The sequence below is a fragment of the Gopherus flavomarginatus genome, chromosome 19, assembly GCF_025201925.1.
Source record: "Gopherus flavomarginatus isolate rGopFla2 chromosome 19, rGopFla2.mat.asm, whole genome shotgun sequence".
Lineage (NCBI taxonomy): Eukaryota > Metazoa > Chordata > Testudines > Testudinidae > Gopherus > Gopherus flavomarginatus.
Genome location: NC_066635.1, coordinates 8632291 through 8645113, shown reverse-complemented (window position 1 = coordinate 8645113; position 12823 = coordinate 8632291). Strand labels below are relative to the sequence as shown.

Here is a 12823-nt window from a genome sequence, read left to right as displayed (position 1 = left end):
GCAGAAGTGGAGGTTGGCATAGGCTAGGCTGAAATTCGGGCCAGGCTGAAAGTCGAGCCCTTAGCTCCTAAAGAGAAGAAAAGAAAAAATATATGTCTTTCTCTCTCTCCATCTTACAGTTTAAAGATGAAACCAGATGTTGTTCTGAGACATCTGTCCATTGCAGTGGCAGCTAATGACCAGAGTTATATGCCGCAGCAGGTTACGGTGGCAGTTGGAAGGAATGCCAGCAATCTCCAGGAGGTCCGAGATGTTCACATTCCCAGCAATATCACTGGCTACGTGACATTGTTGGAAAACGCTAACATTAGTCAGATGTGTGAGTCATAAAGACACAATTGGTGTTTTCTTTTTTGCTTTCCTGAAAGTGAAAGACTGAGTAGCTTGCTGAAATTTGTGGTGTTCATACAGAGGCTTTTGGCTAAGCCCATGATTCCAAAAGAGTTTTGATTGTATTTCCTAGCCCACTTTACAGAATCTTTCTGCATAGCATCTGGTTTTAATTTTTGTTTAAGGTAGACCACTGAAATAATTCTGGATGCAGGTCCAGCATCTCACTTGGAAGATATGAGGACTTGCTGAAATATATATTTACTTATATAATGCATTTATAGTGACTTTTTTTATGCAGTGCCACAATATGCTAGATGCTAGCATGTAGCAAAAATCCCACTTCTGGTTAAAAAAACATACCTGAAAAATAAATTAGTGTAATTCAAGGGTTATATCTCACACCTATGTCAGTACAGGAGTGAGATGACTTTTGTAAAGTAACAAAAATATTTTAGACTTTTTGTTTACAAACTATATTTAGTGTTAGGTTTCAGAGTAGTCATCTTAAGCATGACAGATCTGTGCCTGCCTTCTTGGAATAGACCTCAGTGACAATTTCTGAAGCTTTAATATCTTAGGTGAACAATGGTTTTGTTCAAATGGGCTTTTTCAATTAAAAAAAAAATTTTTTTTCATAGTTTTCTGATGTGCCCACAGAAGGATTTCCTTTCTCAAAACAAACTCTGCAAGTATATTGTCTATGCAAAGGAACTAAGAAAACGTGTTTAAATACTTGTATTCTGGTTTTGAAATAATTTGCATTTCACTCTCATATGATGGAGGTGCCAGAGAGCCTTACCAAAGAAATTTTCCTTTGAGATATAGCTATCTGGTAAAATATTTGGTAAAATACATGGATTATATGCACTTTTGGGGGATATTTTGTTTCATTTTGTCACATAATTTGTGACCCCACTTTTGTGTTACAGGAGCTACTATTTCAGGTAGTTGGTCATGTGAGTCCTCCGAAGCCTAAATTTTCCAAATCCATCTGTGCATATGTATGCTCACATGTGCAATAGTGTATGCACACATGATCACTTTCATACTTGGTTCTTTCGTTATACATTTTTGTAATGCAGATAGATCTTTAGGAAGTTCTTCTTCTGAACTTAATGATTCTCTTACGTCTATCCTGATGAGTAGTGGCTGGAAGAAATTATCTATTTTTTTTCTTGTTTGATCTTACCAACAGATGTACAGATAAACATCAAGCGTTGCCTTAGTGATGGATGTGATACTAGAATCCATGGACTCAGGGCTGTTGGCTATCAAAGAGTTAAGAAACTTGGCATCTCAGTGTGTGATGCTTCAGCTATCTGGTATTGGTCTTTGCTGACCTCGTTGGTAACAGCTTCCATGGAGACCAATCCAGCATTTGTTCACACTATCCTACAAAATACTCAGTAAGTACCAAACTTCATTGCGGGCTGTGATCTGGAGGTGGGGAAGCAGCCCCTCACCCTCCCTGGTGCTCCTAAATGCACCGTCGTGATTGCTGGGGCCACCAGCAGGGGATGGGCCCTGTGCTCCTCTGGAGACATCTGGGGGACAGCACCAGAGGCTCAGCTAGACAGTGAATTCCCCACCTTCCCAGGGGTGGTGGGGCTCAGGGTTGGGGCTCCAGCCTTGGGCTGTGGCTGTGCAGTGGCGGGCCCCAGGTTCTGGCTGCGTGGCTTTGGGCTCCCTCGCCCAGCTATGAGGATTCAGGTTCTGGCCCTCCGCTGCCTCCCCAAGCCATCAACGCTCTTCCCCCCCATCCCTGGCCCCTGCTGCCTTCCCCAACCCCCTATCTAAGGCTTAATTTGTCCCCTGGCTTGCTGTGCTGAGTTAGTCTGCTGTGAAAAGTGATACTTGTATGTTTATTGTCAGTTTTCACAACAGACTTACTAGCTAGCAATAAATAAATTAAAAGGATTTGGGTGTATATATGTGCATATTTATTTGTTTTTCCTAAAGCTAATCAAGTATTTCAGGAAAAAATGTGAGAGCGGCCACTAGCAATAGTTGGTGGCTGCACTCTGAGGCTACCGAATAATTTGTCCTGAGAACCCCTGATGTATAACGTGCGTGTTTTACCAATAAATGGGTGAATGGATATTGGCAAGATACTTCTATAGTTAACTTTAATTTTCCATGACTTGTAGTATTCTCTTAGAAGCCTGGAATGAATTAATTTCCTGTTTTCAACATTGTTTACTATTTACAAATGTTGACTATATTCCATTTTCTTTATGAATGGAGCTTAATTTAATTTAGTTGTTTTTTTAATAGCCACTCATGTAGAGCCTTATCATGCCAAAATGTTTGTCTATGCACCAGCAATTAATGCCAGCACAGCTTTGGGAATTGCATTTGCAAGTAAAAGTCTGCTTTCAAGCCAGCACAGTTGTAATTTCTCAGGAATGGGGTAGTTCCTAAAGTAAAACAATACAGTTAAAATCCCAGGGATGTTCTTCATTGAATTGTAATTTGTAGTATAGACGAGTTGAGATATTTGGACTGTCGTTCCTGATAGTGTCCTTTCAGCCCACTCAAGCTAATAATTATTCCCTGACACGTTAGCTCAAAAAGTAAAGTAAAAAGTCAGAATTAGGATCACTTCGGGGATGGAGGTTGTTCGTAACTCTGAACAAAATGTTATGGTGGTTCTTTCAAAAGTTTACAACTGAACATTGACTTGATATAGCTTTGAAGCTTTGCTATGCAGACAAAAAACGCTGCGTTTAACCATCTTCATTTAAGTGAAACAAGCACAGAAACAGTTTCCTTACCTTGTCAAAACTTTTGTTAAACTTATTTTTATGTGTTTATACAGTACAGTAATGTGTTAAATGTACTGTATTTGCTTTTTTTGTGTGTCTCTGCTGCTGTCTGGTTGCATACTTCCGGTTCCAGATGAGGGGTGTGGTTGGCTGGACAGTTTGTTACTTTTGTATTTGTAACTCTGAGGTTCTATCGTAGTTTCAAAGAGCACATAGTGGTTACTTCACATCAATTCAGATATTTTTGTAGCTTTTAACTGTGTTAATGTAGTCTGCTTAATTCGACAAATATATTCTTTTTCTTTCTTATATTCTTTGTTTCCCTAATACCCAGTGCATATTGATATATTAATTACTCTGAAAATAGCCAATCCCTATATAAGATTTTAATAGTTTGTTAAAGCATCTCCTTTCATGGGAGAGAAGACTTCCAAATTTTTATGCCTTTACTATCCCAATAGCCATTAAAAATCTTGAATGTTTTTTGAACCTATCCAGATATTTCTGGCACTAAAAAGGCATTGTGTCCCATGTGGTGTATGCAATGAGCAGTCTGCAGTTAAGCCATTTTCATGGATAGACAGCATCTGCCTTGATATGTAAGTGTCTAGATGTTTAGGTTTCTATTTAGGACTGTCACTCTCCTTCCAGGGCCTCTGTTTGTTGGCACACGTGGGAACAAGGCATTTACGTAGATGCCTTGATCCCATGAGTGAAAATATGTGGAGAAGACCTCCTGAAATACTGCAGTTAGTGGTAAGCAGCCCCTCCATCCCTGCTCTCATATCAAGGAGGCAACATAGCAAAGTAAAGTATTAAACTTCTCCCATGTTGATGAATAGATTTTTATACAGTGGCAAAAAGGAACTAAACACATTTTGCCAGGTATATGATAGGCAAAAATCTCCTGTAGCTGCCTTGTTCCTTCTGGTCAGTGTGGTGGCGTCTCCAACCTTGATTTTTCTGGAAGATTTTCATTTTTGTTTCTCTTCAAAATTCCTACCTCCCAAAGAAGGTTTATTTCCATTAATATTATGCAGAATATTTCTGGGCTGTGTTAGGGTATATACAGTATTTCAGTGCAGACATTCCTTTTGTGGTGACTGGTTGTTTGGCAGAGTAATGTTTCCTTGACTAACTGCCAAACTATCATGTGCTCTATGACTTCAGGGTTTGAAATCTTACTAAAATCATAACACAACCACAACAGCTTTATGGCATTCTGTCTCCATGTGGGTTTTAAAAACACCACTACATCACATGACAAAATCCTTGAAAACTTTACCTCTAATTTGCATAGTTTATCCTATACACAGACTTTGAAAACTCTGGTATACGTTTGAGTAACTTTATGCATGTCAGCAATTCCATTGAAGAAGTTCTTCAGGTGCAAAACATTTTCCAGGATTGGAGCCTTGCATTTTATTACCTTCTAGATATTCATAAAATGACACCCTGTGAAGTGTTTTGTACAAAACGGCTTTTCTGTGTAGCCTAAACCCTGAGCTAGACAATGTACAGTCAGAAAATAATTCTATATAAAAAATAAAATGATCATGAAACTAAGGCCTATTCTACATTTAGAAGTTGTCAACGTAGCAGCTTAGGTCAGAGATGTGAAAAACCTCAACCCTGACCCAAGTAGCTATGCCGACCTAACCTCCCGTTTACATACAGCTATGCTTTCATCAGCGTAGTTACTGTCATTCAGGGAAGTGGTGTTCTTATACCAACAGGAAAATAGCCTTCTCTGATGGAAGGATTAAGTCTACACTACAGGGTTATGCCCTACTAATTAGGATAACATAGCTACGCCAGTATAGTTTGGATAGTGTAGACAAACCCTAAGTATTGAGAGCTTTTAGGATAGTATTAATAATTAAGACTCTGGCAGCCTGTCCTTTCTAAACTTCCAATTTTCAGGGTCTTATAACTCTGCCATACGAATTCATTTGGGCCTAGACCAGAAAGTGCTCCTTTTATGTGGAACTAGTGAGTAAGCAGAAAAAATACCCTCACTGGTATGTGAGTTTGACTTATGGAAGCAAATAAATAGATTTTATTAAAGTTTTGAAAGGTTTTCTTTGTATTGTTGTTTTGAAAGAGAAGCTATTTTTGCATTTAAATGAATGTGTGCACATCATTAGTTTTTAATAAGGGACTGCTGCTTTTTGTTTTAAAATGTGTCAAACATGGAATTACTTGGTGTTCTTTTTAGGTAGGAGTTCATAGGATTTTTCATCAAAGGGTTTTGTTGTGCTCTAGCTCAATAAACTAGAGTCTGCATGCTTCCAATTGCAGGGCTGAGGTTTGTCTGATACTTGCACAGCCTCTTTAATTTTAAAAAAATCTATGCCCTGCTTTCTCCATCTAGAAGCCAAATGCTTTGCATTTCTAATGCAGGAAGAACATTAATAATGCACCCCACACAATAGAGAGCATCACCCAAAACACGGAGATCCAGCCACATAAGCATAAAGATTGAGTGGCTCTTCCTTTTTCGAATCTTCTGTCTCTTCAGTTCTGTCTGACTTGAGTTTATTTCTAATGTCTTGCTCTTTTCCTTTTGTAGGAAGGCATTGCAACACATGCCACCACTATCCCTGACGTTGGGTTCTACAGACTTCTCAAGCTTCTTATCTCCCAATGTTTTGGAGGAAGTAGATAGTTTTCTCATAAGAATAACCAGGTAAATCTCATTAGCATACTTGCATGGTAAGAAAATGATATAGAGTAAATGGGTACTGCAAAAATAGATTCCATTTGTCATATTCCTCTTTTGTTCTTGTTTGTTCCTACATTGACAAACTCAAAGATAAATATGAAAAAATGGTTCCTCGGCTCCTCAGTTTGAGCATTGAGCTGACCTAGAAGCAAAAAGCTCATTCCTCCATCTTTGGCATAGGGTTGAGGTATATTTAATGTTAACTTGGTGTGACATTAGTTCTGCAGTGAAAACTGTTTATGGACCTTTGAAGGAGTTAATAACATTTTTCTCCTTTCTTCTACTGAGAATAAATTCTAAGTGATTAATTCAAAATGTGAGTGTTAGAAATAGTGAAAATCTGGTCTCAAAAGCAGTCATGAGGTACCATCTTTCAGCCTATTTTTTTCTTTTTCTTTTGCTTTTCTTTTTTTTTTTATTTTTATTTTTTTTAACCTTAACTGCTGTTGTAATAAGGAAGTATATTGCCATCATTAATAGTTTTTTAAGGAATTACTTTGGTATGTAGACCAACATGATTGGCCCTGTCCTGCTCCCACTGAAATCAATTGAAGTTTTGCCACTGGCTTCCTTTCGTTTAATCTACTTTTTTTTTTTATAAATTATACTTGATTAGAAATGTTTTCTGGTGATGAATAGATTTTTATACAGTGGCAAAAAGGAACTAAACACATTTTGCCAGGTATGTTGATTTGCTTGTTCAGGAAAACATGTGATCTGGTACTAGTCAACCAGGTCTTAAGTTATAAAGAAAAGGACCTAATATATTGCAAACATTAAATTTATTTACATAAAAAACCTCAAGTGTTAGGTATAAGCACATTTCCCACACAAGTGTACTTAGAGACATAGTATAACAAAACTTCAGGCTATCGGGTCTGCCTGAACTAAGTTATTGGGACGTGAATGTTTTTGTGTCCTCCTAGCTATGTGGGTGTACAGAAAGTAGAGTGAAATTTTGGAAGAAATAAAGAGAGCAAATGTAAGGGAATGAAATAAGGGTGCCAGATGGAGGCTCTAGACTGAAATAGAGTGTACTACTAAGAATGTACTCTTAAAAGAACTTTATAACAAAAACTCAAATACTGAATTCCTGTGATAAAGCGAAATAACCTTTTTTATCTCTTAGTTTTTAACTAGATAAAACATTTTCAGTGATTCTGTATAAAAGAGTGGATGATTCATCCAGTGTTGATTTCGGCAACTGGAACAGGACAACTAGCTATCAAGTTGTTATAAACAGATGGCTTAAATGTCTATATAAATAGGCCACATTATAAGTCACTGGTATTAATTGAAATAATTGATATACTGTTTCATGTACTTGATTATGAAATTGCAGGTTTCCTTTATGTATATTTATGCATGGTCTTTTTATCTCCTAGTTGTTATGCCACTCCAGAGGTTGAACTTATATTGTTGGCTTTTGCCCTAGCCAGAGGGAGTGTTGCTAAAGTGATAAGTTCACTTTGTACTATCACTGATCATCTGGACACACTATACAAGGCTTCTTCACTCATCTCTTCCATGGCAACTGTTAGACAAAACCTGCTTTATAAATATGGTAAATATTTCAGGGACATCTTTAAATGCTACAGAGAGAGAGTGAAAGTGTGTACATTCGCATGCAAGAGAGATCCATCATAGACAGCTTTCCAAATTGTCTGTGTGTAAACTGGTTGTTTGATCTTTTAATCAGGGCATAAAAGGATTTTATTTTAATGAATAAGCTGAAAAGAAAGGTATATCTCCTAAAACAGTTCTTGCATCAGAGCAGTGCTAGCACTCGAATTTGATATCCTTGTGATCCTTCCAAGAAACAAAGGTTATGTCACCTTGGAGAAGGAAGTCTGTAATCCTGCGCTCAAGAAATGCATAGGCAGTTGTCTCAGTAGTAAGATGATAAAGGTGTTTGCATCTCTGTTAAGTTTATCTAGTGGTACTAGTCTTTATCTTCCTACAAGTTCCTGAATTTTTTTTCTCTGTCCAGTTTTACTGAGAGTAGAATGAAATTTATTTATAATTTGTTAAGGTTTTTGTCATAGCTGAATCACATGCATCTGACGAAGTGGGTATTCACCCACGAAAGCTCATGCTCCAAAACGTCTGTTAGTCTATAAGGTGCCACAGGATTCTTTGCTTTTACAGATTCAGACTAACACGGTTACCTCTCTGATACTGAATCATGTAGTGTAACTCAGACCTAAGTACAATTCTTTTGTTTTCGTTTTCAGTAAATAAACTTACCTAGATGTTTGTTGTAGGTTTAAACATGAACCTGGTCTAGTGTAAGGCAGTAAAATGTTTTTCCGGGGGTATCAACTTAAGCTTTACTTCTGTCAGATGTGTTTTAACCTCTGTAGTTACAAATAAGGTCAATATGATTGAAAGTGAGGGGGTTTTATTGTTTGGGGATTTTTTGTTTGTTTTTGGAGTTTTCAGTTTGTATACATGGCTCATTTAACAGTATTTTGTGTGTGATCAGTATCACCATTTCCTTCTGTGTAGTCAGTTTCCCTTTTGTTTGTTTGGATTTTCACTCAACATAGAAAGAAAAACATTTTAAAATAGGAAAATGTGATTGCAAACCGCAGTTAGCATACAGACTTAGCAACAGATATATAGTACCAAAAATTATTTTTAATCAGTTTTTTAAAATTGACCATCTCAGGTTAATGGTATAACTTTAACCACTTGTCTCCAGTCCTGAATTACTGGATATTCTTAGCAGGCATGCAGCTGTGAACCTAATGTAGAGAAATACTTTCACCAGACTCCGCTGCTGGTTCTGGTGTGTGACAAATGTAAACATGTTCATGTATAAAATAGTTACTACAACATTATGTTCAGAAGTGTGGAAAGTCACTTCTGTTTCCCACAGCATCTGTATCTCTGGCTCCTCATACAATAAAAGTGATATTTAGTGTTATTTCATGTGCTATGAAAACTTTATTTCAAAAATGTGTGTTTTGACAGTCCTCCAGCTGTAACAATTCTTAATTTTTTGTCTTTGTACACTTAAAATTTCATCTATTATGTTGCAATAATATGGATTTTGCATTTGTTTCCTTTGTATAAGGTAAAAAGATCCTGTGGTGGTGTGATTATTTATTTATTTTTTCTTAATTTTTTTACCTTCTCTCTGCATAATGAATTTAGAATGCCATTGACAAACAAGCTCTGTATTGTTTGTTTTATAGCTCTGATAAACATGTTGATTTGCTTGTTCAGGAAAACCGCTACAGCTAACCCTTCAGGCATGTGATGTGAAAGGAAAGGAAGATAAATCAGGGCCTGAAAATCTCCTTATTCAGCCATGGACAGGGGATGGTAAGTGTATAGTCCTTTTCTTTATGGTTTCTTGTAGTGGTTCAGATCTGTACATTTTCACACTGATTGACAGTTAGAAAAAAGGAACTAGAGTAGACACAGTGCTTCTAAATTTTAATTCTCATTCACAGGGAATTTCTCTTAGGAAGTGTTCCTTCCCCTAAAACAAGTTAGGTATCTTAGGCCAGCTTATTTGGTTCATTGCCTGAAAGTGAATAGCAGGCTGGTGTGAAAAGCTTCATAGCAGAGCAGCATTTTGTTCTGAATCAGTAGGGGCTTCCCAAACACTGATGGAGAGATGGAAGAGAAAATCATATAGACTATCCTTGGGTGGCTGAGTACTTGGTTTCAAGAGTCAACAATCCTTTAATTGTTGATGTCTATCTTAGTCAAAATGTTCTTAAAAATCAGAAATAACAGTGTAAACGAGGCAGTAAATAATGCTTTGACTTGCAGAGCCAATGTGTACTTCTCTGGAACGTTGTTTGAGATGCTTAGCACACAACATACTTGGGGGCATGTAAATTGTGCACTGTAGAGGTGGCATATACATTGGAAATCAGTTTGTCTTTCTTGGGGCTGTTTGCAGTCAAAGTTTGGGGTGTTTGCATTGAAAAGTTCTATTTCTTCCATTTCTTCAGCCTCTAGCTGAAGTAACATTGCCCTGGCATTTTGCCCTTGATGCCACCGTTTAAACTTCAGGATATTGTAACAAAAGGAGGGATTTATAGCTCATGTTCTTCTGAGGTTTTTCTTTCATTTAAGAGGAGGTAGAATGGTCTTGACAGTGTTATTCTGGCTTTCGGAAAAGCTGTCATTTAGATAAGTAAACACTGTCATTCAATGGTCCCAATAACATTCGGTGGGAGTGACTTTTCACTAAAACTTTGCAGTTGTAGGAATTATTTCCTGTTACTGATAGCGCAGTCCCAGGAGAGACTGTGACTGTGAAGATTCGGTCCTGAGGAAGGATATACTAACACAACAGTGTGTTGAATTTGTGCCTTTTTATACAGCATCATCTTTTATAAGTAGAATTACTAATGCCAGCATTATAATTTGTTATTTCATTTGGACTCTCAAGTCTCATTCACTGGCTGAATCTTTGCTGTAGAACAGAGCGCTGGGTTTTGTTTTACTCCTCTCATTATAATTCTGTATCCATTTATTTTAAGGTGACAATCCTTTAAACCTCATCCTGTTTCCATTGTTCCTTTAGGTTTTCTTACTGAGACTGGAAAGACCAGAGCAAGTATCATTCTTTCTTCGGGAACTGAATCTTCATTCCAGGTGACACAAATTAGAATAAAGGTAAGGAACTTGTTTGCATTGTTCAAGCAGATTCTTGTATTAATGCTTTTTTCCTGGTGGTGGAGTTTAGATAGTTATTCACCTTTGAATGTACAGCTTTGTGATTAATTTGCAAGAAATTTGAGTGACAGCAGTTTGAGTTTTGTTTTGTGTTTGCACGAGTCACAGGAAACTTGCATGAAAAGAAAAATACAAATTTCCTCTGGTTACAGAATGCTGCCACAAGTGTACTCTGTAGAGCATTCCTTCTATTTTATCTTGCGTCTGTCTGTATCTTATTCAGGCCAATGAGGTATTTCTAGTTCTTGTGCATGTAGCATAATGCTTGCCATGTATTTAAACAGCAACATTACTCTGGTGTGGAGGTAAAAACTTATGTCCTGAACATTGGTAGAATCTCATAGCAGGAAGGAAGCTGTGATGAGGTTTTTACAGCTTGCTTTTCTGTTGTTGAAACTATAGCTTACTGTCCCAAAGCATATATGCATGCTTTGTACTGCCCACCTGAATTGAGGATGACTAGACTCTTGTGCTTGTAAGTTCTCATCAGCTGGGGATGGAGGAGTGGGCAGTATCTCAACTGTTCAAAAATTATAGTGCAATGATACTTGGATACAATTTAAAAAAAAATGCCATCGCTTTTTGTGTAAAACAGCAGAAAAGCAAATTGAATCAAAATGCAGACTTTTTCTTTCTTGCTTGGCTCCAGATGAGATGGTGGCTAAAATGAAACTTAGCTATGAGTTTGAGACTTAATCTTTTAGAGATGTTTAATATTTCTGAAACATTTCCTGTGTCATGTTCCTTTAAAACAAAGAAAATAAATAATATGATTCTAAAGAATCACAGATCAATTTTGCTGGTCTCTGGTTTGATTTGAGTAACTCTTCCTTACAAGCAGAAACATCATTTTATTGTTATCCTTGTTTTCTCTGTGTTGCTCCAGCATTATGTTCTCCTTTCAGGTTCGGAAAGGTGCTATTGGGGCCCAGTGTGGGTTGGTGTTTGCTTATAACAGCTCTTCCGAAAAATTTCATGCAGAGGAACATTTTAAAAAATTTGAAAGTTATGACAAGTGGAAGCTACAAGAATTCAGGCAATTTTTAAAAAACAGGTAAAGGTGGGGAGGATGGTAATGACAATTTTTTAAAAATAAACGTTGCAGCAAACCTTCTCTACCCTATTATAAAAGTCAGAGTGTTGATGAGGTCGACGAAGTCATTAACGTTTCTTTGTGCTTACTGCTGTAGCTGCAGATAAAGTCACTTGCCACTGAGCACCTAAAGGTCTACATTTAAAACTTAATCATGACCAACCAAGGTTGAACTAAAATCTCAGTTTGATACTTTTGAGCAGCTATGTCTATACCGAATGCTGATTCCTAATAGCTGTATTGTTGCCTTTCTCTACAAGTATGCTGTAAAATTGTTGACTTGACCTTAAAAATAAAAATAAAAAATCTATGGCAGACGTGCATTTGCTGGAGTCTGTGCACGTGAAATGTTTCTGCTACCTTTTCCTGAATCTTTAATTTTTCTAACAGGTAAAAAATAGTTGGATAACATAGCAGTGGGGCAATCCCTAAGGTGTGTTTGTGTTTTTGTTTTTATTATAACTTTGGTTGATCTGCTTTTATCTGCAGAAGTGATTGTTCATATGATGAACTGGGAGAGGATGATCCTGTTGGCTGGTTTGAGGTGGAAGAAGAATGGGATGAAGTGGAGGTCAAAATGCAGCAGTGCAGAATTTCCCAAGTAAGTAATAATTAGAACAGACTGACTGAGGTATGAATGAGGAAATGGTCATCTTCAAGACCAGTTAAATAATCATCAGGTTTTTGTTACCAAAGAAGAGGCCTTGACTAGAGCTAAAAAGTCATAAGAACAGCCGTACCGGGTCAGACAAAAGGTCCATCTAGCCCTGTATCTGTCTACCAACAGTGGCCAATGCCAGGTGCCCCAGAGGGAGTGAACCTAACAGGCAATGATCAAGTAATCTCTATCCTGCCATCCATCCCCACCCTCTGACAAACAGAGGCCAGGGACACCATTCCTTACCCATCCTGGCTAATAGCCATTTATGGACCTAAACACCATGAATTAATCCAGTTCTCTTTTAAATGCTGTTATAGTCCTAGCGTTCACAACCTCCTCAGGTAAGGAGTTCCACAAGTTGACTGTGTGCTGTGTGAAGAAGAACTTCCTTTTATTTGTTTTAAACCTGCTGCCTATTAATTTCATTTGGTGACCCCATTTGGTGAGAGCCATTGAAGCTGCGGCCACAGTTTATTTAGATTTAGCATGGACATTACTGTCTCAAAAAAGTGTAGAAAGTTTCCACTCACTGGATTGTGTCAAGA

General features: G+C 37.5%; 1 protein-coding gene across 3 annotated transcripts in view; it reads left to right on the top strand.

Annotated features, from left to right (window-relative positions):
* Positions 1-12823, top strand: part of ZZEF1 (zinc finger ZZ-type and EF-hand domain containing 1) — a 79283-nt gene that overhangs the window by 11843 nt on the left and 54617 nt on the right. For all 3 annotated transcript variants that reach the window (XM_050929529.1, XM_050929528.1, XM_050929527.1), the window contains 8 exons: positions 120-319; positions 1529-1739; positions 5671-5787; positions 7209-7387; positions 9055-9153; positions 10373-10464; positions 11430-11578; positions 12107-12218. In XM_050929529.1, the coding sequence (XP_050785486.1) occupies positions 120-319; positions 1529-1739; positions 5671-5787; positions 7209-7387; positions 9055-9153; positions 10373-10464; positions 11430-11578; positions 12107-12218 (1159 nt within the window). The remainder of the gene's footprint in view (positions 1-119; positions 320-1528; positions 1740-5670; positions 5788-7208; positions 7388-9054; positions 9154-10372; positions 10465-11429; positions 11579-12106; positions 12219-12823) is intronic.